Genomic DNA, 26,646 nt, shown 5'->3' on the forward strand with positions numbered 1-26,646 from the left:
AGGAGCGCCTGCGATGGTGCACTCAACGACGAACCTGGGTGCACGAATGGCGTGTATTCGTCATCGCCATACTGGCGTATCACCCTGCGTGGTAGTATGGGGTGCCAATGGTTACACGTCTCTGTCACCTCTTGTTCGCATTGATGGCACTCTGAACAGTGGACATTACATTTCAGATGTATTACGCCCTGTGGCGTTACCCTTCATTCGATCCCTACGAAGCCCTACATTTCAGAAGGATAATGCACGACCGCATATTGCAGGCCCTGTACGGGTCTTTCTGGATAAAGAAAATGTTCGACTACTGCCCTGGCCAGCGCATACTCCATATCTCACCAACTGAAAACGTCTGGTCAATTGTGGCCGAGCAACTGGCTCGTCACAATACGCCAGTCACTACTCTTGATGAACTGTGGTATCGTGTTGAAGCTGCATGGGCAGCTGTACCTGTACACGCCATCCAAGCTCTGTTCGACTCAATGCGCTGGCGTATCAAGGCGGTTATTACGGCCAGAGATGGTTGTTATCGGTACTGATTTCTCAGGATCTATGCACCCGAATTGCGTGAAAATGTAATGCCGTATCAGTTGTAGTATAATATATTTGTCCAATGAATACCCGTTTATCTGCATTTCTTCTTGGTGTAGCAATTTTAATGGCCAGTAGTGTATATTCGTAATAGCCGACCGGCCTGGAGACTTAGGGGGCCACTGGCAATGAAGTTCATCTTCTGCTGCTCCTCTTCCAATCCAGCATCTCAGACCTAAAACTCTGTCACTTTTATCTGTAGAATTACGTAAATCATCGCGATTACACCTCCCCTGTGCCTGACACTCTTAAAAGTCTGCGACATCGCACTGCTGAAGCTGCGAATTCTGTAACGAGAGACTATCTGCTTCGTGTCTGGCAGGAAATGAGGCACTGTTTTGGTATTTTCCGTGTAACACGTGGTGCTCACATTGTATGTACAAGAATTTGAACTTTTCTATTTCCAGGTATGCTGCAGCTGTGTCTGTCTTTTGTAGTTTGGAAGCAATGCATGTTTGAAATCTGTTGCTCGTTTCTTCCCACGCCCGGGTTCCCGGGTTCGATTCCCGGCGGGGTCAGCGGTTTTCTCTGCCTCATGATGACTGGGTGTTTTGTGATGTCCTTAGGTTAGTTAGGTTTAAGTACTTCTAAGTTCTAGGGGACTGATGACCATAGATTTTAAGTCCCATAGTGCTCAGAGCCATTTGAACCATTTGTTGCTTCTTTCTGAACAGCTCTGTACCTAAGTGATGACTTAATGGCAGCTGCAATCTAAACAGCGCCTTCGTAATCCCAACTATTGCTTCGAGGCCGCTTCTTGGTTACTGTTTTACCTATCACGCAGGCTTATTATTTGATGTGATAAAACTGTTTAAGATACAATATCTGTAGATAATACAAACTTTTTTGCCGGTCGACATTTAAATTTTTTACATTTAAAAAATGGATATTCAGATCATGGATTGGGAATGGAGTGAGACAGGGTTGTAGCTTATCCCAGATGTTATTCAATCTGTATATTGAGCAAGCAATAAAGCAAACAAAAGAAAAGTTGGAGTAGGTATTAAAATCCATGGAGAAGATATAAAAACTGAGGTTCGCCGATGACATATTTCTGTCAGAGACGGCAAAGGACTTGGAAGAGCAGTTGAACGGAATGGACAGTGTCTTGAAAAGAGGATATAAGATGAACATCAACAAAAGAAAAACGAGGATAATGGAATGTAATCGAATTAAGTCGGGTGATGCTGAGGGAATTAGATTAGGAAATGACACTTAAAGAAGTAAAGGAGTTTTGCTATTTGGGGAGCAAAATAACTGATGGTGGTCGAAGTAGAGAGGATATAAAATGAAGACTGGCAATGGCAAGGAAAGCGTTTCTGAAGAAAAATTTGTTAACATCGAATATATATTTAAATGTCAGAAGTCGTTTCTGAAAGTATTTGTATGGAGTGGAGCCATGTATGGAAGCGAAACGTTGATGACAAATAGTTCAGACAAGAAGAGAATAGAAGCTTTCGAAATGGGGTGCTACAGAGGATTAGATGGGTAGATCACATAGCTAATGGGGAGATATTGAATAGAATTGGATAGAAGAGGAGCTTGTGGCACAACTTGACAAGGAGGGGGGACCGTTTGGTAGGACATGTATTGACGCATCAAGGGATCACAATTTTAGCAATGGAGGGCAGTGTGGAGGGTAAAAATCGTAGAGGGAGACCGAGAGATGAGTACACTAAGCAGATTCAGAAGGATGTAGGTTGCAGTAGGTACAGGGAGATGATGAAGGTTGCACAGGATACAGTAGTATGGAGAGCTGCATCAAACCAGTCTCAGGACTGAAAACAACAACAACAACATCCCTTATGATATCCAAAAGTTCATATTTACGGTATATATGCACGCAAATTTTGTGAGAGATATCCGGTCTGAAGTATAAATATAGTTTTAACTGATGTAATGAACACATGGCAAGGGTTTTAGGGCGATTGCATATGTTCTGAGGTCAGCAAACGTCGTTTTTAGCCAACATTTTTCCATGAGTAAAACCTTATGGCATACTACCTCTGTGTAATAGATACTTCACAAAAATACGCAAAGTGGTACTACAGTGCTAAAAACGGCATGGAAAGAATCAGGCCCAATGGCGTGTGTGTTTCGTTAAGACCACTATTTCTACTTTATTGAAAGTAAACACATTTGGTGACAGAAATACGAATTTCCTTTAAGTCAAAAGACAGATTTAAAATATCACTGACTTCAGGAATAACTTCAGGAAAAATTAGGCCTCTTGAAAGAAACGTATAAGGTGGGGAAGAATTGTGTAAACCAACACTATAGGTGTCTGCCCATAAAATGTTGCATCTACTACGTTCGTTATTGTCGGCTATTACCCACTTTTTTATGTCTATTATTTTACAGGTATTGTTTGATTTTTATTTCGAGAAATATGTGAGTACTTAGCATACAAACCACCGGCGATCCGCCAGAATTTTCTTCTTATCGTCGGTACTTTCTAATATATACATTACTTTCGAAGTGCCAAAATGTACTAGAATAAACAAAATGTCTATGGAACGCCGCACTGTAGAATGTACTTGTGGTCAGTCGCAATTCCTGAAATCAGGGTGTATACACAGACAAAGAAAAATCCAGGATTTTTCCCAGGTATCCCATTTAAAAAATATACCTCTTCCCAAGCGAAAACACACTTTCTCCAATGCTAAGTGACAGTAGGTTTTCCGTAGATTTACTCTCGGACCGGTAAAACGTATCGATCTCTTGAATGGTCAACGTTTTATACACTGGCGTAGAGCTTCCCAGGGGAGGGGGGGGAGGGGTGGGGGGGGTACGGGGAGAGAAGTTTTGGAACGACTTTTGATGAAAGGAAAGAAAGTTTTGTAAAGCCCTTGGTATCAGCTACACACACACGCTGCAGATTTTCGTATTACGGAAGTATATATTCGAATTGCACCTAACACAGCGCGCTAGTTTCTGGAGCTTTGAAATCAAGATGGGGATGCCCTTTTGTAAGCCAAACGTATCTCATGCCATGTGAGCTCGCCAGCCGATGACAGCAGGTGTTCAGAGCAAAGGACAGGGCTATAGTGAGCCAATAGCAAGATCACTTTCACAAAGGGGGCAATTTAATGTTTTACATTAATAGACGTAGTGTAGCAACAAGAAAATCTAAGCTTTCATGTATTATTTAGTAAATTGCAACCAAATAGCCATATACAGTTACTTTGCTTAACGTTTCACATTTTACATTTACATTTTAAATTTGCAAATTAGATTATGAAAGCCGTGAATAGATCATCTAATTACGACATGTCGCAGTTCGATGTTTGGTGCTCTCCATGAGCGGTTCGTCATTGCTTTGGTGCCATAGGCCTCTGGCCAAACTTTCTCTCTCTTATCCTTCATGACCTTCAGTTGCTTTCTGGAAACCTTGGTGGGTTGTGTGGCATCATATACCGAAGTTTGATGCCTTCGATTAGAAATGTCTCTCTCGCAAGCGGATACACTAGTCTAGATCTTGTTGCCTTTAAGAGGCCTAGTGCTCTTTTTAGATAAGTCGATTTTACCTCTTCTACTGTTTCTAGATTTTTTGTGTCAGGTAGCCCCATATAACCCCCATCCCGTAGGCCAGGATTGGCAAGGTTTTTGCGATGAATAATTTCACGGCCGTTTCTAGACTGAGTAGGCGGATGTTTTTGATATCTTGTATTGCTATTATTACTTGGGCTGCACGTTCTGTTTTATGTTCTGTGAAGCATTTGGCTGTTGGTTGCAATGTCACCCCCTAGGTATTAAAGTCTGATGAGATTTTTATTTTTGTCCTCTCATGCTGATTTCCACATTCTTGGATGTTTTGCTTCCTTTTCTGAAAATCACCATTCCGGCCTTTGTTATGTTTACGTGTAGTTTGTGTTCACTGCACCATTTACCTATTTTCTCAAAGATTTTCTGCAGCTTCTGTATATCTGTTGATCCTATGGCTATGTCGTCAGCGTATTCATATATGTATACATCTTCATTTTCTCCAGTTTGCAATACCTCAGTGGCAAGAATCTACAACAAAGAGCTCATTGGGTCACCGTGTACGACTCGGTTCGATTGCAAAATGAGGCTCGAAAAAGAGAGGTTGTCTGATATTGTGATTAAGTTGTATTCGAGGATTGACTTTATTATTTTTGCGCATACGCTATCTTCTTACATTGTGTTTTCCATTTTTTTCGGACTATGAGATTTCTTTCCAGTAGGTCAAAGGCTTTTATTAAGTATATGAACACCGTGTCGAACATCATCTTTTGTAGCGCTTCGTCGTTGTTTATAAGAAAGCTTTCAAATATAACATTGTGCCTCTAAGGTTAATAAGCTACAAGAGAAGCTAATCTTTCACATGGAGCACTGATCTTTTTTACGTGCTATATTTCAAGGTAAATCACGAAAATGTGCCAGTAAATTTAAACAGTTTTGACGTAAATGTCTGGTCTCCTGGTGAGAAATTCTTCTACGTGGGTGGTCCTCAAAGTGTTCAGTTTCAAACGAGAGTCAAACGCTCTGTCATTTAAGAAATTCATCCCACTTTCTCACACGTAACGTTATTCATCTTGCAGAAAAGGAAATTGACTTTGAAAGTAACGCTTTTCGAAGCACCATTCGCGATACTATCGCGAGACTCTTACAAACAGGCTACATTCAGCAGTTGACCGAGAGCACCAGAAAACAGCCATTATTGCGCATGCGCAGCTGCAGTGATGTAGCAAGCTCCCATGTTTGTGTAATGCAGAAATAGGTCTTACATTACGCCATAAAAGAAACAGGACGTCAGAGGATACTACACGAGCATCGGAATTTCGTGCACCATACTAAAACTCATAATTCGGCCTGAAGTGCACATTGATTTGCCCAGGTTCACAATGAAGTAGGTCCCCACCTGATATTAAGCTTTTCAGTCTGGTTTTTGGAACGTAAACTCTCTTGGAGCAGCAGTACTGTGCTATATCATGTTTGGTTCTTCATAATGGCATAATGCCACACATGGGAGAAGATGAAAACGCGCACTTTAAATGCAGCGAACAATTGGAACTAGCCAATACTGTGGAATTAAATATCTCGTTTCAAATAAATTGAGTGCCTCAGTGGAAAAGATTAATAAAGCCGAATTTCTTTAGCAAACTGACGACAATAACTTCATTGTTCTGCAAAGCTATTAATGCTTGACCGCTAAAAACTTGGAAATAAAATAAAATCAGGGAAACACACTAATAACATATTTTTAGCTTCCGTAATTATGAGAATGTATTTTTTTTTATTAGAAACTGCTTTGTCACTCGAATACCAACTATATATACAATCTCAGAGCTACTTTACTCTGTAAACCCTCTAAACTGAGCACATGGACTGCAGGATTTTGGCCGTTATCTCGCGATGTCACCAAAACGTCAGTGGCTGGAGGAGAGCTTAGCCATTTAACACTCTTGCTTATGTACTTAAAACAGCACGAATAAATGAAGTGGTTCTGTTAATTCAAAACTTCGTCTTCGTGTAGTGCTTTGTATTTAGGGTCAGAGTTGTCCAAAAAATGAGAATGTGGTGGTTATTTTGCAGTAACTAAGAAAGAATTTAGATTTTTCCTACTTGATTTTATAACCTTTAAATGCACAATACCCAACAGCTGAAGCTATGTGGTGACTGTCTAGAGAAATGGAATGTTAATGTTCTTCATGAAGATAAGTATCGAAAAGAAGAACTATGTTGGATTTCAAACTAAAGTTACTTGTAAATGTGGTAGAACTGTAAGAGTTCCATAAAAAAAAAATTACAATCAACAGGTCTTAAAAATCTTATGGCTGCTCAAGATGAGAGTTAGGAACATTTTGGGCAAGGAATAGATTTCTTACATTCATTATTGTTCGCGTTATCTATTTTCTTAGTCACCTTTTGTATACAAAAATAATTATTTTAGCAATTTGTGAACGCGATATGAAAAAATATTCGCTTTTGTTAATTTTTCGAAGTAATTTAAATGAAATTACGTGAGTTAGATTTGAAAACTGGATTATACTAGAATATTCCAGTAGGTTCTGGGTTAAGTTTTCATTTTGTAGTGAACGAGCGGGTGAAATTAGTGAGCGAGCTAGAAAACGAAAACTTAGCCAGAACGTACTGTAGTACCCTACTAGGACTGTTCTTCCTTCATACCATCATGATATGCACATATGTGGGCTTCAATGACGCCCCACATAAGGAGTTCTCATGTGCGATGAGGTCAGCACTTCTTGGTGGCCGTTTCAAGCGAACTGGTGTTGCTGATGAACCATGACACAACCATCATCCTAGAAAGTGTTCGTTTAAGAAGTCCTGTACTTCAGGAGTGTTTGAGGGCCTGATTTGTGAGGCCACTTTCCTCAAACTGAGGTATTTAACCGCGTTCGTAACAAGTGTAAATAATTGAAGCAATTGATAGCGCCTTAAAAAGGTCAGATCAAAGCTGATGCTACGTCATCACTGCCTATATCGCTGCAGAATGTGGTTTCCCTTCTGACTTGAGCTTGTAATGACGATTCTTTATTTAGAACATATGAGCTGCGAGAAATGGCACATTTATTTGAAAATACAACCTTGGCACAGTCCAGTGCATTTGGAAACTGAGTTAACAAAGCATGGCATGGCATGCTAAAATGCATGCATTCTGGTCTGTATTTAATAAGTCATTTACGAATGTCTTTCAGAACGATCTTTTTTCATGTGATCTCGCATTGTTATCCTCTGTAAATCCAGTCCCAAAACCCATTTACAGGCACATGCTTCTCATAGCTTCTTCCTTACACATTGCGGCCTGTTTGTAATACTGCCAAAAGCAAAATCACATATTTCAATTCAGAAGTGTTGCTTTTTGCCATGAAGCCCTGTCAAATCTTCCGTGTAGTGCTTCCGTAATCTGTCTCACTGTCTACCCTTTGTGGTGGTGTTTGTGTATCCTCACAGTTGTCACTGAGAGCCCCACAACAGTCTAACTATGACCGCTCACATCTGCCACAGCTACAAATTAAAACTCGATTGAGACTGCGGAAACATAAATACCAGATCTGATAATTGATAGACAGTAGAGTAGCTACCAACCCGAAAAACGAGATTTGATACTAAACAGGGTTGCAAGGCTAGGGGTTTCTCACCCAACGTACGAATGCGGACTTGTCTTTACCAGTGGTCGGTATGGACAAGGCGTTTGATTCGTCTGAGAAATAACTGATACTTCGAATAGTTTTGAAGAATTTCAAACTCCTCTCGACGGCCGGCACATTTCTGGAGCAACTGTTTATGACCCAATTCTCCAGGAAGAATTGCAACACCTGCGCCACAGGTGGCCCCCCTAGTTTGACGGGACGCTCCCATCCAGGGGCGCATCTGTACATTCTGCATTGCCACGTGCTATCTGCGTTGTCAGATGTTCTCCCGATGCAAAGAGAGAGTAACGATGCACGGGTTGTGGTTCCTCATCCCGTCAAGAGGGACGTTTCTGCCTTTGTTGCACCTGCATCAATGGGTGTAGTTTGCACAGAGCCACTCACCCAACATGATTGTGCGTACTAGGGCATGGGCGCCCATACAGACAAAACGACCTCTTGTGTGTGCGCAGCATTAATCCACACCACCACGAAGCTTATTTGAGTGGCCACTTCCATGCAGCCTATGGCAATGTATCCATGTCTATTTTGCGGGTACATTCTGGAGCACATGGTGGTGGTTGGTGGTGAAAGATGCCTGTCATCTTAGAAGTTCAAAGTTCTGGTAGGATCAGCTACTCGAAATCTCCTCTGGTTTCCAAAATCCCAAGAATGACTATGCAAGTAGAGCTTATGTTTGCTTTCCTCGAGCAATTATCAAACAAAATTTCTCATTAGCAGGCCGAATTTATTTAAATATTAATTGAAATGAGAAAAAGGCGCACCCTCACACGTCAATTTATGATTTATTAAAATACCAAGCCAAACATTAGATATGCAACCGTCACGATAATTTCTTTGAAACGTTGTTAAGGGGAGGTACAAACTGGTTTTAAGGAACCCAGCTATGGGGCAGAATGTCACTGAGATTCAATAATGATGAATTAACAATAATTCAGATTTACACTGAAGCGCCAAAGAAAGTGGTATACGTATATGTATTCAAATACAGAGAGATGTAAACCGGCAGAATACGGCACTGCGGTCGGCAACGCCTGTATGAGACAAGTGTCTGGCACAGATCGGTTACTGCTGCAGTGGCAGGTAATACGGATTTAAGTGAGTTTGAACGTGGTGTTATAGTCGGCGCTCGAGCGATGGGGCACACCATCTCACATCAAATCTCCGATTTCGCTGCAGCCGGAAAAAGATCCTGCAAGAACGGAACCAACGGCGACTGAAGAGGATCGTTCAACGTGACAGAAGTGCCATCCTTCCGCAAATTGCCTGGAAATTTTAATGCTTGGCCATTATCAACTGTCAGAATGTGAACCCTTCAACGAAACATCTAGATGGGCTTTCGAAGCTGAAGGCCCAATCTTGTACCCTTGACTGCCCGACATGGAGCGTTTATACCTTGTCTGGACTTGTCATTGGACTATTGATGACTCTAAACATGTTAACTGATCGTGCGATTCCCGTTTCAAATTGTTTCACACGGGTGAACGTGTACGTGTATGGAGAGAACCTCACGAATCCATGGACTCTGCATATCAGCAGGGGAAAGTTGGTGGAGGCTCTGTAATGGTGTGGGGCTTGTGCAGCTGGAGTGATATGCGACCCCTGATACGTCTACATACGACTGACAGTTGGCTCGTACGTAAGCATCCTGTTATCACCTGCATCCATTGATGTCTACTGTGCATTCCAATGGACCTAGAAAACAAGCAGAACAATGCGACACCGCGCACATCCAGAATTGCTACAGAGAGCACCAGGAACACATTCTCAGTTTAAACACTTCTGCTGGCCATCAAACTCGACAAACATGAACATCATTGACCATATCTGGGATGTCTTGCAATGTGTTTTTGGAAGAGATCTCCACCCCTCGTACTCTTACCGATATTATGGACAACTCTGCACGATTCATGGTGTTATTTCCCTCCAGCACTGCTTCAGACAATAGTCTAGTCCATGCCAACTCGTGTTGCGGCACTTCTGCATTTTCGCAGGGGCCCACACGATATTAGGCTAATGTACCAGTTTCTATGGCTGTTCAGTGTATTTCCTCACTAAAAGTGATACAGACGGATGTAAAGTTAGAACATAGTTACTTGGAATGCTGCCACATGAATCTTGACACGTGGTACATCACACAATGCAACAACTGGACCAACACACACACACACACACACACACACACACACACACACACACACACACACACGTACGTTCACGCTGATCACTCACGCAACGAAATACAGAGTTTAGAAGAAAACTTGCCTACTACATATGTAAGCTCAATCAGTCAGGACAACTGGCTTCAGCGGTCAATTTTGGAGAACAAAGCCCATTTCTGAAATTCCGTAGAACTGACAAATTTTGTGAATAAATTTACCAAACAAATTACCGAACTCTCATTTTAATACGTCACAGCTGCAAACTACTAACGCGAATTCTTTACAGACGAATGGAAAAACTAGTAGAATCCAACCTCGCGGAAGATCATTTTGGACTCCGTAGAAATGTTGGAACACGGGAGGCAATACTGACCCTACGACTTATCTTAGAAGAAAGATTAAGGAAAGGCAAACCTACATTTCTAGTATTTGTAGACTTAGAGAAAGCTTTTGACAATGTTGACTGGAATACTCTCTTTCAAATTCTAAAGATTGCAGGGGTGAAATACAGGGAGCGAAAGGCTATTTACAATTTCTACAGAAACCAGATGGCATTTATAAGAGTCTAGGGGCATGAAAGAGAAGCAGTCGTTGGGAAGGTAGTGAGACAGGGTTGTAGTCTCTCCCCAATGTTATTCAATCTGTATATTGAGCAAGCAGTGAAGGAAACAAAAGAAAATTCGGAGTAGGTATTAAAATCCATGGAGAAAAAAACAAAAACTTTAAGGTTCGCCGATGACATTGTAATTCTGTCAGAGACGGCAAAGGACTTGGAAGAGCAGTTGAACGCAAAGGACAGTGTCTTGAAAGGAGGACATAAGATGAACATCAACAAAAGCAAAACGAGGATAATGGAATGCGGTAGAATTAAGTCGGATGATGCTGAGGGAATTAGATTAGGAAATGAGGAATTTAAAGTAGTAAATGAGTTTTGCTGTTTGGAGAGCAAAATAACTGATGATGGTCGAAGTAGAGAGGATATACAATATAGACTGGCAATGGCAAGGAAAGCGTTTCTGAGGAAGAGAAATTTGTTAACATCGAGTATATATTTAGGTGTCAGGAAGTCGTTTCTGAAAGTATTTGTATGGATTGTAGCCGTGTATGGAAGTGAAACATGGACAATAAATAGTTTGGACAAGAAGAGAATAGAAGCTTTCGAAATATGGTGCTACAGAAGAATGCTGAAGATTAGATGGGTAGATCGCATAACTAATGAGGAATTATTGAATAGAATTGGGGAGGTGTATGTGGCACAACTTGACAAAAAGAAGGGACCAGTTGGTAGGACATGTTGTGAGGCATCAAGGGATCACAATTTTAGCATTGGAGGGCAGCATGGAGGGTAAAAATCATAGAGGGACACCAAGAGATGAATACACTAAGCACATTCAGAAGGATATGGGTTGCAGTAAGTACTGGGAGATGAAGCTTGCACAGGATAGGGTAGCATGGAGAGCTGCATCAAACCAGTCTCAAGACCACAACAACAACCACATCTACTCTGTGATGAACCGAGGCTTCAATTCGAACACGAGAATTGACGAATTTGAGCCCCACGGTTTACAGAGCATGTGGAGCAGCAGAGTATGAGCTACTATGTCCGTGAGCATGAAACGTAAATTGGAAGGTAGATTAAGTAAAATTTTACACACATTCACATGAATGATGAGCTTACCTGGGTTCTGGTGGTGTCTCTGCGAGCAGCCTGCTCAGTTCGACGACATCTTCCGGCTGGGTGCGCACTGCGTCAGCCCAGCCCTGCGTGGCCATCACCTGGTATGTGTGGCCCTTTATGTAGGAGATTGCGGTCTGCCTAAGGCCGGGGCAGCAGTGTCGCACCGCGAGAACAGCCGTGGCCGCCGCGTTGTCCACCGCCAGTGCTGTGGCCAGCTGCTGCTCACACTGGGCCTTCAGGCTCGACACACAGTACTTGTCAGCAGCAGTAAGCAATTGTGGGGCCATGCTCGCCAGTCGCGGGGCACGGAGGGTATACATGTATGTTAGCAGCTCTCTCAGCACCGGGCCCTCCATGTCTGTGATGTTGACCAGGCTGCTTCCAACTTCCAGTGTGTCGTGCTGGAACATGGAGGCGAATACGGGGCTCCTGGTCACGAGGACGGCTCTGTGTGCCACCAGCCGCGTCTCCCCCGCCACCAAAGTCACCACGGCGCCTTTCCCCTCGTCCAGTAGGTCGCCCAGGTGTACGACTGTGCTCTCCTCAACTTCACTGGTGGCTGCCATGGTAGTCAATTCTGAAACACAGCATCACTGATAAGCTCTTTGTCGCTACAAAGCACCTTCGACACATGCAGAGACACCTGTGTCGATCAACAGTCCGTGAAGGCTGTCCACACAGGTGAATTACAACACCACGATATCTTTGTTGTGTAATACAGCTACCACAGGTTAACAGCTCCAAATCTTCAATATCACAATTTGAGGTTTTCTATTCTGTTGCAGCATCCTCATTCTCCACAAGATGTCCTCAGAAACGGAAAGACCCAATTTCTTCAATTTGTAGCTACAGTGCAGTGATCGTGAAGTCTTTCAAAATGAGGAGATAACTATTTAACGTCCCACCAGCAAAGGGATCATTATAGTTAGAACACAAGTTTGGACTATGGAAGGATGGGGAAGAAAATTTGCTGTGGTTTTTCAAAGACATCTCTCGGACCTTGCCTGTAGCGAATCCCGGAAATCACAGAAAACCTAAACCATTTTGGTCAGGATGTGGGCTTGAACCATCGTAGTCCTGAATGCTAGACTAGTATGCCAACCAACGCGCCACCTCAGGTGAGATACACTCCTGGAAATGGAAAAAAGAACACATTGACACCGGTGTGTCAGACCCACCATACTTGCTCCGGACACTGCGAGAGGACTGTACAAGCAATGATCACACGCACGGCACAGCGGACACACCAGGAACCGCGGTGTTGGCCGTCGAATGGCGCTAGCTGCGCAGCATTTCTGCACCGCCGCCGTCAGTGTCAGCCAGTTTGCCGTGGCATACGGAGCTCCATCGCAGTCTTTAACACTGGTAGCATGCCGCGACAGCGTGGACGTGAACCGTATGTGCAGCTGACGGACTTTGAGCGAGGGCGTATAGTGGGCATGCGGGAGGCCGGGTGGACGTACCGCCGAATTGCTCAACACGTGGGGCGTGAGGTCTCCACAGTACATCGATGTTGTCGCCAGTGGTCGGCAGAAGGTGCACGTGCCCGTCGACCTGGGACCGGACCGCAGCGACGCACGGATGCACGCCAAGACCGTAGGATCCTACGCAGTGCCGTAGGGGACCGCACCGCCACTTCCCAGCAAATTAGGGACACTATTGCTCCTGGGGTATCGGCGAGGACCATTCGCAACCATCTCCATGAAGCTGGGCTACGGTCCCGCACACCGTTAGGCCGTCTTCCGCTCACGCCCCAACATCGTGCAGCCCGCCTCCAGTGGTGTCGCGACAGGCGTGAATGGAGGGACGAATGGAGACGTGTCGTCTTCAGCGATGAGAGTCGCTTCTGCCTTGGTGCCAAAGATGGTCGTATGCGTGTTTGGCGCCGTGCAGGTGAGCGCCACAATCAGGACTGCATACGACCGAGGCACACAGGGCCAACACCCGGCATCATGGTGTGGGGAGCTATCTCCTACACTGGCCATACACCTCTGGTGATCGTCGAGGGGACACAATAGTGCACAGTACATCCAAAACGTCATCGAACCCATCGTTCTACCATTCCTAGACCGGCAAGGGAACTTGCTGTTCCAACAGGACAATGCACGTCCGCATGTATCCCGTACCACCCAACGTGCTCTAGAAGGTGTAAGTCAACTACCCTGGCCAGCAACATCTCCGGATCTGTCCCCCATTGACCATGTTTGGGACTGGATGAAGCGTCGTCTCACGCGGTCTGCACGTCCAGCACGAACGCTAGTCCAACTGAGGCGCCAGGTGGAAATGGCATGGCAAGCCGTTCCACAGGACTACATCCATCATCTCTACAATCGTCTCCATGGGAGAATAGCAGCCTGCATTGCTGCAAAAGGAGGATATACACTGTACTAGTGCCGACATTGTGCATGCTCTGTTGCCTGTGTATGTGCCTGTGGTTCTGTCAGTGTGATCATGTGATGTATCTGACCCCAGGAATGTGTCAATAAAGTTTCCCCTTCCTGGGACAATTTATTCACGGTGTTATTTCAATTTCCAGGAGTGTATAATGTAGCACTAGTAAGGTCAGCGTGACTTACAGTGTCACTAAACCATTGTAACTTCTGTGGATAACTGGGAAAATCACGACACTTTACGTATGAAAAATGCTCTTAAGAACTAGTCCTGTTATGTTGTCATGCATGGGTTGGTCACACAGTCGACTCACCATCTGCTCCAAAAGTCTTGGGTGCGTCACTGGTAAGTCTTACGACAGGGAAACTACCACTGTCGAACTGCTACTATCCTCAACAGACTTAAATTCCAACAGAACAACGCCGTACCATACGTAGGAAGAAAATTTGAGCCTGTGAGAATATGTCATCCATCCAGCTATCATATGCACTATCATTTTTGAAGTGATGGCTCTGGCTCTGAGCACTATGGGACTCAACTGCTGTGGTTATCAGTCCCCTAGAACTTAGAACTACTTAAACCTAACTAACCTAAGGACATCACACACATCTATGCCCGAGACAGGATTCGAACCTGCGGCCGTAGCAGTCGCACGGTTCCGGACTGCGCGCCTTTTGAAGGATCTCTTATCACCACAGCACTGGTGATGACAGTAATAAGAGAGAAGTTTTCATCAATATTACTCTTAAATTGATCGGTATAATTCTAGCTATGGAAATTCTGAATTGCAGCTTTTACAATGAAAGCCTAAACCAATCTTTATTTATTATAATTATTTTCTTTCAAGTAGGAGTTCATTGCTCTCCTTACACTCACATACAGGGTGTTACAAAAAGGTACGGCCAAACTTTCAGGAAACTTTCCTCACACGCAAATCAAGAAAAGATGTCATGTGGACATGTGGACATGTGTTCGGAAACGCTTAATTTCCATGTTAGAGCTCATTTTAGTTTCGACTGTATGTACTGTACTTCTTCGATTCACCGCCAGTTCGCCCAGTTGAAGGAAGGTAATGTTGACTTCGGTGCTTTCTTTGACATGCGACTCATTTCTCTACAGTACTAGCATCAAGCACATCAGTACACAGCATCAACAGGTTAATGTTCATCGCGAAGTGCTTTTGCAGTCAGTGCAACGTTTACAAATGCAGAGTAGGCAGATGCCCATTTGATGTACGGATTAGCACGGGGCAATAGCCGTGGCGCGGTACTTTTGTATCTAGACAAATTTCCAGAACGAAGGTGTCCCGACAGGAAGACTTTCGAAGCAATTGATCGGCGTCTTAGGAAGCACGGAACATTCCAGCCTATGACTCACGACTGGGGAAGACCTAGAACGAGGACACCTGCAATGGACGAGCCATTTCTTCGTGCAGTTGACGATAACCCTAATGTCAGCGTCAGAGAAGTTGCTGCTGCACAAGGTAACGTTGACCACGTCACTGTATGGAGAGTGCTGCGGGAGAACCAGTTGTTTCCGCACCATATACAGCGTGTGGAGGCACTATCAGCAGCTGATTGGCCTCCACGAGTACACTTCTGTCAATGGTTCACCGGACAATGTGTCAATCCTCATTTCAGTGCAAATTCACTTTACGGATGGGGCTTCATTCCAACGTGATCAAATTGTAAATTTTCACAGTCCACATGTGTGGGCTGACGAGAATCCGCACGCAATTGTGCAATCACGTCATCAACACAGATTTTCTGTGAACGTTTGAGCAGGCATTGTTGGTGATGTCTTGATTGGCCCCCATGTTCTTCCACCTACGCTCAATGGAGCACGTTATCGTGATTTCATACGGGATACTCTACCTGTGCTGCTAGAACATGTGCCTTTACAAGTACGACACAACATGTGGTTCATGCACGATGGAGCTCCTGCACATTTCACTCGAAGCGTTCGTAGGCTTCTCAACAACAGATTCGGTGACCGACGGATTCGTAGAGGCGGACCAATTCCGTGGCCTCCACGCTCTCCTGACCTCAACCCTTTTGACATTCATTAATGGGGGCATTTGAATGCTCTTGTCCACTCAACCCCGGTACCAAATGTAGAGACTCTTTGTGCTCGTGTTGTGGACGGCTGTGATACAATATGCCATTTTCGACGGCTGCATCAGTGCATCGGGCATTCCATACGACGGAGGGTGGATGCATGTATCCTCGCTAACTGAGGACATTTTGAACATTTCCTGTAACAAAGTGTTTGAAGTCACACGCTGGTACGGCCGGCCGCGGTGGTCTCGCGGTTCTAGGCGCGCAGTCCGGAACCGTGTGACTGCTACGGTCGCAGGTTCGAATCCTGCCTCGGGCATGGATGTGTGTGATGTCCTTAGGTTAGTTAGGTTTAAGTAGTTCTAAGTTATAGGGGACTGATGACCACATCAGTTGAGTCCCATAGTGCTCAGAGCCATTTGAACCACGCTGGTACGTTCTGTTGCTGTGTGTTTCCATTCCATGATTATTGTGATTTGAAGAGAAGTAATAAAATGAGCTTTAACATGGAAAGTAAGCGTTTCCGGACACATGTCCACAACATTTTCTTTGCTTGTGTGTGAGGAATGTTTCCTGAAAGTTTGGCCGTACTTTTTTGTAACACCCTCTATACTGCTGTAGTTCATGATCATGGTTCTTCAAATCATGAAAGTTTGAAGGTCCTCATGTACCATCCTAGTTATTTAATGAAGCAATTCAAAGGTTGCTTAAGCGCCATTGTATTTAGTTTTCCATTCTGTTTAGTTACTTCAAACTGAGTTTAAGGAAGAACTGTTTACTGTGTTATCTATTCTAACACAAGTTGGTCAAAAAATGGTTCAAATGGCTCTGAGCACTATGGGACTTAACTTCTGAGGTCATCAGTCCCCTAGAACTTACAACTACTTTAACCCAACTAACCTAAGGAGATCCACATACATTCATGCCCGAGGCAGGATTCGAGCCTGCGACCATAGCGGTCTCGCGGTTCCAGGCTGTAGTGCTAGAACTGACGGCACCTCATTCATTTAAGGTACGTGTTGTTGAGAGGCATATGATGCAGTTTACTATCTCATTGGCCATTTGGTTATCTGACTTACTAATTGGTAGCACATTTGTCTTCAAGATAAGGTATAACGTTAATATCGACTATCGTTTAAGGTAGTCGCTGGTACTGTTACACACTTTAACCTTTATGAGTTCCCAAAGAGAAAAATCCTCTAAGCGAGAAGATGACCAGGAAACAACGCCCTCAAAATCTGTAGCTGTAGCTGCGTGTGGTTGGAACCAGATGCTCCCTCTCAACAGTCCCCAACCATCTGATTTAATGTAAGTCACTATAACCTGACGGTGGATATTTGAATTAACCGTTACCATTACACCATCTCCTTCGAACACACACACACACACACACACACACACACACACACACACACACACACACACACCTTTAATTCAGCAACGGCGTACCGAACTGTCACACTATAGCTGTGAACCGTTGTTTGAGTTCCTGAGGGATTTCTGCTATCGATAGCAGATTTTTTTTATTTACAGTATCTGAAAAGTGGAAGTTCATCTCCACAACAGCGGTTGGGAATGTTTTGAAGAATTACTCAAACAGATCTGCGACTTTCAGAATGACTCACTTCATTCTTTGATAACCATCATTTCGAAGAGGTGCATGTGAACACCTGTGTGCAGATTCTCATACCAGATGAGCCCATGTTTAAGTGCTGAACACTTTGGGAATTGCTGAACAGATGGTTTCACATGTGGCACGTTTTCTGGTGTTTTTTCAGTCCAAGGCCGGCCAGTAGATTTTCCTTTGGGTGCAGAGCCGATGCTCTAGAGCACGGCCGAACAAACACGGAAAACCGTACGCGTGCAAAGCGAGGTGCAGCGAGTGCCTGCAGAGTGCATCGGTTCAACTCGGCACACTTCGCCCCAACTCAGCTTGCTAGGTGAGGCCGACGCTGTGCGCTGCCAGACGGCTTAGTCAACAGTGGAATACGTAAGCGCAAGACAATTACCGGAATAATGGAACCATCTGCCCCGAAAAGGGAAAATTGCCGAAAGTCAATTTAAACCGGAATGGGAGCTCTACTACTTTGTGCGTTGTGACGATAAAGCTAAATGTCTAATCTGCGGCACACTAATTACGTGTGTCAGAAAATCGTCTATTGAAAGGCACTACAGCAAATTGCATTCAGAAAAGTATAGTGATATAACAGGGGGTGCCAGAGAGGAAGAATTACGGAAGTTGCAAGCTCTTGCAGAAGAGAATTCTGTATCTACGAAGGAGGTTTGTTGCAAGTACTTTAGCATGTATATTTTGGTTAGAGGTCATGCGAAACGAAATAACATTTGTTTAGCTTCCTTAGTTTTCGTTTTCACATAAATTATTTCTAACACATCTTTTTCTCTCTACTTTAGGGTGAAGAAGAGGAGGGGTGTTGCGAAAGGACTCTCAGAGCTAGTTACAAAGTTGCTCTACGTTTAGCAAGAGCTGGGAGGCCATTTATGGACGGGCCATTAATAAAAAACATTATGTTCGACGTAGCAGAGACAATGAATCCCACATTAGCTCCCGCGTACAGCAGAGTACCACTTTCCAGAGTGACAATACATCGGAGAGTCGACGACATTGCTGAGAATTTGCATGAACAATTGGCAGCCAAAATTGAAAACTTCCTAGCGTACTCCATCGCACTTGAGTCCACGGATATTAACGACACGGCTCAGTTAGCAAAATTTTTGGGTGGCGTGGACGACGACCTACATGTAACGGAAGAGCTCTTGGATATGATTTTGTTGAAGGACACTGCTACAGGGGCGGATATTTTAGCAGCTGTTGACATGGCAGCTGAAGGAATAGAACTCCCTTGGGAAAAGCTGTTTTCTGTAACCACAGACAGGGCACCAGCAATGTGCGGTAAAGCAAAAGGGTTTATTGGCCTACTGCGGTAAAAACTTAAAATGCCGAATTTACCTTCCGTTCATTGTTTTGCACACCAACAGGCTCTTTGTGCGAAAGTTGTCGGTCTTCAAGATGTGATGAAGGTAGTGGCGCGTATCGTGAACTACATTCGTTCTCATGGACTACTCATCGTCAATTCAAAGAATTTTTGATTTCCTTTGAAGAGTATCCAGATATTCCCTACCACGCTGAGGTGCACTGGCTGAGCATATGGAAAGAGATTTCCCGAATTTTTCTACTACGCCATACTGTGGCTCAGTTTTTGGAGAGCAAAGGACGTCCGGAGCCATTTTATCATGACCCTGAATGGGTACCTGATTTAGGATTTTTAGCAGACATTATGGCTCTCCGAAATGATTTATGTCTGAAACTCCAAAAAGAAAACAATCTCATCAACGATATGATCAGCAAAATAAACAAACGCTTTCCAGTATAAACTTAAGCTCCTCAAAAACAACCTTTCAGAGAAAAATACGCAACACTTTCCTGAACTAGGTATGCGAGATATAAATGTTACCTTTATTAAAACAGCCTGATTTTTATAACCGCTTTTTTGTTTGACAGCATCTGTGCAGGAAGGAGCGCGCTTTGAAAACTACGTCGAGGTGCTACTATGTGTTGAAAATGCGTTAATGACCGATTCCAGGTAATGTGTCGGTATATGACACACAGCTAGATAAAGAAATTGCGTTACATATGCAAGTGAACATTACATTAAAACCAATAGTACACATTACATGTTTATTAAAATCTATCGCATTTTAGTACTTCGAAACAAGGGCATACATTACTTTCATTTATTAACATTGGCTTTGTTATTCTTTCAGGAAATTACCTACCTGCAGCCTATTCTCGATGTTTTTGGTGGAACTTTTTTCGATAGCTATTGAAAGTGCGCCTTGAGATTTACATTTCCAACTAATTGATCTGCAAAGCGATGTTCACCGAAAGGATGTGTTTTACAATACAAAAGGTTTGCTCCAATTCTACCAGAATTTGCCGAAGGAAGAATTTCCCAAGTTACACAGAGAAGCAGCGAAGATTATTTCTATGTTTGGTTCCACTTGTGTATGTGAAAGGTTTTTTTCTTTTTTGTCTTGTACAAAAACTAGATTGCGTGCGAGTATTTCTGATTTTAATTTAAAAAATTCTGAGAATTGATGTCAGCCAATCTCTTGTTCCAGATCTTAGTAGCATAATTGCAAATAAAATAAAGAGCACATAGATACATTTGTGTTGAAACCAAATTTAAACAGGGTAAAAGCTTTTAAATGGGTCGAGATTTGAAACGGGTCGAGACAGGCTAAGGAAGTGAGAGGCGGCGCATATGCGCAAAGCCGGGGGGAGGGGGGGGGGGGGGGGGGTTGCACCGTCGTCAACATAGCGCACATTCTTTGGATTGGAGCTTAATAACTAATTACTTCACTTTTCTGTCCACACGATTTATGCACGATTCAACAAACTTTTTTTTTTATTTCGTTACGGCTTCTTCGCTCAGACAATTATGTTCATGAAATACACAATAACATCGCAAATTTTTGGAATTACATTTAACAATTGATTCAGCTGGGATGAGCATATCACACAACTCCTGCCACTTCGTTAGCACACATGTATTTAAATTTAGCTTTGACGTTATCGGTACAACCGCAAAGATCGATATACGTACTCATTTAGTCGATTTAGGTTATTTACGTCACGATGACGTAGCGTTACGTCATAACGTAGGGTTCTCCTCACCCAGCGTGAGATGAATGCTACCCTCGCTGGTGCACACTTTCCCCTCTCCCCTCCCCCTGCCGCGCTAACTGCAGCCGCTTTCAACCAGCCAGGCCGCGTGACGTCACCGGCTGACCCTGAACTGCTTACACGCAGTTATCTGCACTGCGCGGACTTCCACCTCCTGCAGGCAAACCGCTGCTTCGTAGTGCCAACGCGTCTCATCAAAACTTTCAGGCTTGCAGCGAAATGAGCACGAGTGTAAAATTCGGAAACTGCAGCCAATGCAGAGGATTGTCGACTATCAGCCTATCCGCGAGCGGAACAGGCGCCAAGCGATAATATTAGGAAGACAAATCTTGTTGAGGATAGTATTTCAGTTGATACTAATGCCCTTCGTGATGCTATCCGAAACGGACACCACCCCTATTACGTCGGTAATTATTACAGCATTACATGAATTGCATTCCAGGGCTCGGATGTACCAGACCACCATTCACTAAATACAAGGGAATTTAATTGAACAACACGTGCTCAGAAGTGTGCGACCAGTTTCACGGTATAGCACCACTTAATAACCTGAATTTCCACTTTCGCCTGCGAGAGAGCATCATTGTAAATAACATCGTTTGCTTGTTAGCGTTCCGTCCTTTTTAACACACTTGTGTATTCCCTGACTTTACTGATTGTTTTCTGATAGTAGCCTTGATTACAGAAAGACGTATTGTCGAAGTAGGGGTACTTCTATTGTTAAAGAAATGACAGCCGCCACTGCTGCGAGATGTAAGAAGATGTGTGTTTTTGTCGGTATACGCTCTTATAAGAAGCTAAATACAGGGTGCCGCACGAAATGTCACCAATTGTTTCTTTCGCAATTTACGACGCACATTAGCTATCCCAATGGGATCTCTACAGCAGTACCAGCAGAGCTTGGAAAAACAAATGAGTTACGAAATGACGTGTAATTCACGATACTGCCGCTAGGAGACTAGTAAGCAGCAATGGTTGACAATGGAAGACTGACGACAAGGCAGTTTTTACTTATTCATGAAACGGAAAGCCTTGTTGTGACTCAGAGGCGTTTTCGACAACAGTTCAACACACGATCTCGGCCTAAGCCTGTTTGTTCGCTGGAGAATATTGAAGCGGTACGAGATGCCGTACAAAAAGTCCAGGGAAATCGTGTAGAAAGGCAGCAGTGTAACTGGGAATATCCAGACGCTCCGTTCAACACATTCTTAAAAGTGACCTCCATATGTCCCCATACAAGATGACATACACAGAAGCTCACTGAAGAAGACAAGCAGCAGAGACTACTGTTTGCTCGGTGCGTGGAGGATAGGGAAGAAACTGTCAACAACGTTCGGTTTTCAGGCAAGGCGTATTTTCATTTAGGCGGTGTGGTTAACAAACAAAATGTACACTTTTGGGCCACTGAAAACCCACAAGTGCTTCATGAACGACAACATTATGCTCTGAGAATTACAGCGTGGGCAGCAATTTCCAGTCACAGACTACTTTCGTTTCACCCTCTTTGGGGTACGCTGGATCAATCATTTCTTTGTGCGATGTTCTTTTCTTAGGGCCCAGTATTTCTTCATTCTTTCTGATCTCCTGTTCTTCCGAGATGAAGGGTTTGCACTTTTGTGTGGTTTTGTCTTGGAACCTAGGTTTTCATTTTTAGTAATTAATTTAGCAGTTCGATCAATAAGTGAATTTTCTGAAATCTTTAATTCGACTACGTCTTTCTCAGTTTCTTTAAACCAGTTGGGCTTCATTTCTCGGTTACAGAAGAAGTCAAAGACTTGTTTAGTAGTAGTAGTTGTTGTGGTCTTCAGTCCTGAGCCTGGTTTGATGCAGCTCTCCATGCTACTCTATCCTGTGCAAGCTTCATGTCCCAGTACCTACTGCAAGCTACATCCTGAATCAACTTGGTGTATTTATGTCTCTGTGTCCTACGATTTTTACCCTCTACGCTGCCCTGCAATTCTAAATTGGTGATCCCTTGATCCCCCGAAACATGTCCTACCAACCGATCCCTTCTAATCAAGTTGTGCCACCTCTTCCCGCCAATCCTATTCAACACCTCATTAGTTATGTGGTCTACCCATCTAATATTCAGCATTCTTCTGAAGCAACACATTTCGAAAGCTTCTATTCTCTTCTTGTCCAAACTATTTATCCTCCATGTTTCACTTCCATACGTGGCTACACTCCATACAAATATTTTCAGAAACGATTTCTGACACTTAAATCTATACTCGATGTTAACAAATTTCTCTTCTTCAGAAATGCTTTCCTTCCCATTGCTAGTCTACATTTCATATCCTCTCCACTTCGACCATCAGTTATTTTGCTCCCCAAATAGCAAAACTCTTACTACTTTAAGCGTCTCATTTGCTAATCTAATTCCCTCAGCATCACCCGATTTAATTGGACTACATTCCATTATCCTCGTTTTGCTTTTGTTGATGTTCATCTTATATCCTCCTTTCAAGACACTGTCCATTCCGTTCAACTGCTCTTCCAAGTCCTTTGCTGTCTCTGACAGAACTACAATGTAATCGGCGAAACTGAAAATTTTTATTTCTTCTCCATGGATTTTAATACCCACTCAGAATTTTCTTTTGTTTTCTTCACTGCTTGCTCAATATACAGATTGAATAACATCAGGGAGAGGCTACAACCCTGCCTTACTCCCCAACCACTGCTTCCCTTTCATGCCCCTCAACTCTTATAAATGCCATCTGGTTTTTGTACAAATTGTAAATAGCATTTCGCTCCCTGTATTTTACCCCTGCCACCTTGAGAATTTGAAAGAGTATTCCAGTCAACATTGTCAAAAGCTTTCTTCAAGTCTACAAATGCTAGAAACGTAGCTTTGCCTTTCCTTAATCTAGCTTCTAAGATAAGTCGTTGGGTCAATATTGCCTCACGTTGTTTAGTTAATCTGTTGTAATTCATTCTAAGAAGATGACCATAAAAAAGTATTCTTTTTCGCATAGAATCTGAAAGTTTTCAATTTTATTGTAGAGTGTTTCATTTTTGATACATATAATCTCGTTGTCTTGAAATTTTGCCCAATGATGTTTCTTAAAATTTTTCTTTACTGTAGCTCAAGTTTCTCCATTTGACCTTTGGAATTCATGTTAAGTGTTCCTGCTGTATACAGTGCTTCTGGCTTACTGTCTTGTAATGTGTAATTTTGGACCCCCATGAAAGGGATTTTTTGTTTTATGTATTTTTGTTAGTTGGAAGGCCAATTCAAGTTTATTTTTCTGGATTCCATTACTTTGCTTTCCCCAGCATTCCAACTAATCCATTCTCCGAGATATTTGAATTCTTTTACTATTTCACTCTTCTGTTCTTTAACTTTGAGCTATTTACATGAGTGCTCGAGGTTTGTCAATATCTTAGTTTTTGCAAAGGAGATGTGAAGACCAATTTTAGCTGCTTGTTTCTTTAGTTCGAAGATTTGCTCCCGGGGTTCTTCCATTGTTTCAGCAAACAGGGCCATATCTGCAAAAGCAATGCAATTTACTTTAAGGTTCTCCTTTATGCAACCCAGTCTTATACCACTCTTAATATCTGTGTTCCATTCTCTGACTACTTTCTCAAGGGCACAATTGAACAGCAACAGTGAGAGCCCATCGCCCTGTCGCACTCCCGTTTTTATTTCAAAGGGTTCCGATAGTTCGCCTATAATTTAACTTTCGAAAATTATTTGTAAGGGTCGCTTTTATAATATTAGTTGTTTTCTTATCCAAACCCATTTTTTACAGGAATGATGGAGATTCTTTATCAATCGAATCACATGCTTTTTTGAAATCAATGAAGGAGATTACGTATGTCTTTGCCCTTGATTTTTGGTATGCCATAATGTTTTTGAGGTTCAGTGTTTGTTCCGAACATGATCTACCCTTTCTAAAACCTCCCTGGTATTTCCCGACTTGCGGATCCAATTGCGGCGCTGCCCTGTTCAAAAGGACTTTAGAAAGAATTTTGTACTTTATATCCAGCAGTGATATCCCTCTAATTGTTGGGGTCTGTCTTGAAACCTTTCTTGTGGATAGGGTGGATGAGACCTGTTCTCCATTCTGTGGGGATCTCTTTCCAAATTTGATTGAAAACACACTTTAGGGATGTAACTGCACTTTTATCACCCTTTTTCCATAGTTCGGCCACTATTTGATATTCTCCGGACGCCTTGTTTTTAAGTGCTGAAATGACCTTCTGTAGTTCTTCAGTCGTCGGCGGTTCTGAATACGGCTTCTCACGGTTGTTTGGGATGGATTCAAATTCTTCAAGGATAGGTTCACAATTCAAGAGTTTCTCAAAGTAGCCTGCTAGTATTTTGCAGTTTGTGTTGTGAGCGATGGTCCCATTTATATCTCTAAATTGGAAGGTGGGTGCTTTGTATCTTGATAACCTTTTTTGAAAGTTCTTAAAAGCTTCTTGTGTTTTTAGCAAATTCATCAATTTGTAGGAGAGTTCTGTTTTCATGTGTCTTCTTAATCCTTTTTATATTTTTATCTACCAGTTTTGTAACTGTAATGAAATTCAGTCTACTTTCTTCTGTTTTCTGTGATTGCCAATTTTGCCATGTCTGTTTTCTTGTTTCAATGAGGGCATCACATTCCAGTGACCAGGCATGTTTTTTACTTTTTTTGTTAGGTGCTATCCGTTCAGCTGTAGTAATGAGGTTTTCCTTCATATCCCCTCCACCTTTGTGTCTGAATGGTTTCTGTTGCTTTTGTGAATTCATCTGATTAGTTTACAAATGAGTTAACACTTAATATTTGATGTTGAGCATGAAAGCTAGGAATAGTTTATGAATGATTTGAAATTATTCTTAGTGTGTGTTCGAAGTCGCGCAGTACTCTCATTTTGAAACACTGCATGCATGTAATCTTGGTTAATTTGCGCTCCGTTTTAAACAAAAGCGTTTCGCACGTCTAAATTATTATGGCGTCATTTGTCCTGGCGTGTGTGCCGTAGAATGATAATTTTGCCGATACTTTCAATGGTGTGTGTGGATACTGCCTGGACAGTGTGTTGCGAATATAGCGGGTTCCAATGAAGTTATAAACCAAAACACCATGTGTGGACTCATTCTCAAATACTGGGTGAATAATTTACAGGCATTTCAGTGTCGTGAGTTCCGTTGCCTCGAGATACGTTACGTGTCCAGCTGTAATACTTTTCTTGGGTGCAAAACCCGTAATGTAAGATTATACCTACTAACGGGTAGCTTATGACAGCAGTTTAAAGGTTTAAATTCGGTCAAATTACGCGAAATATTGAAAATTAAATTTCTATCGGCCCTGCAAGGCGTTATATAGTCCATGGTTGCGGGCGGAGGTTCACAGACATAACTACGGCTGATAGAATCGAGGCAAAAGACGCCGTGTCGCACTAAAACACTTAATCCAAAGTGTTGAATCTGATACTTTTCAAAACCTTGCCTCCTACGAACGTATGTTATTTCGATGCAGTTATATGATGAAAATCGAGTAGTGGATCTGAAGTTGATTCCGTATTTCTATATTTCCGGAAAGCTTTTGACACCGTTCCTTACAAGCGACTACTAATCAAGCTGCAGGTCTATGTGATATCAGTTGTGCGACTGGATTCGTGATTTCCAGTCAGGAAGGTCGCAGTTCGTAGTAATAGACAGAAAATCATCGAGTAAAACTGACGTGATATCAGGTGTTCCTCAGGGACGTGTTCCGGTACCTCTGCTGTTCCTGATCTATGTAAATGACCTGGGTGACAATCTGAGCAGTTCTTAGGTTGTTCGTAGATGATGCTGTAATTTACCATCTAGTAAGGTCATCCGAAGATCAGTATCAGTTGCAAAGCGATTTAGGAAAGATTGCTGTATGGTGTGGCAGGTGGCAGTTGACCCTAAATAACGAAGTGTGAGGTGATCTACACGAGTTCCAAAAGAAATCCGTGG

At 43.0% G+C, this 26,646-nt stretch overlaps 1 protein-coding gene across 2 annotated transcripts in view; it reads right to left on the reverse strand.

Moving 5' to 3' along the window:
- The window catches only part of LOC126295084 (zinc finger protein 729-like), a 251,786-nt gene that overhangs the window by 43,043 nt on the left and 182,097 nt on the right, over window positions 1-26,646 (reverse strand). For both annotated transcript variants that reach the window (XM_049987344.1, XM_049987345.1), the window contains one exon: window positions 11,565-12,141. In XM_049987344.1, coding sequence (XP_049843301.1) covers window positions 11,565-12,141 — 577 coding nt within the window. The remainder of the gene's footprint in view (window positions 1-11,564; window positions 12,142-26,646) is intronic.

This window comes from Schistocerca gregaria, chromosome 11, assembly GCF_023897955.1.
Source record: "Schistocerca gregaria isolate iqSchGreg1 chromosome 11, iqSchGreg1.2, whole genome shotgun sequence".
Classification (NCBI taxonomy): Eukaryota; Metazoa; Arthropoda; class Insecta; order Orthoptera; family Acrididae; genus Schistocerca; species Schistocerca gregaria.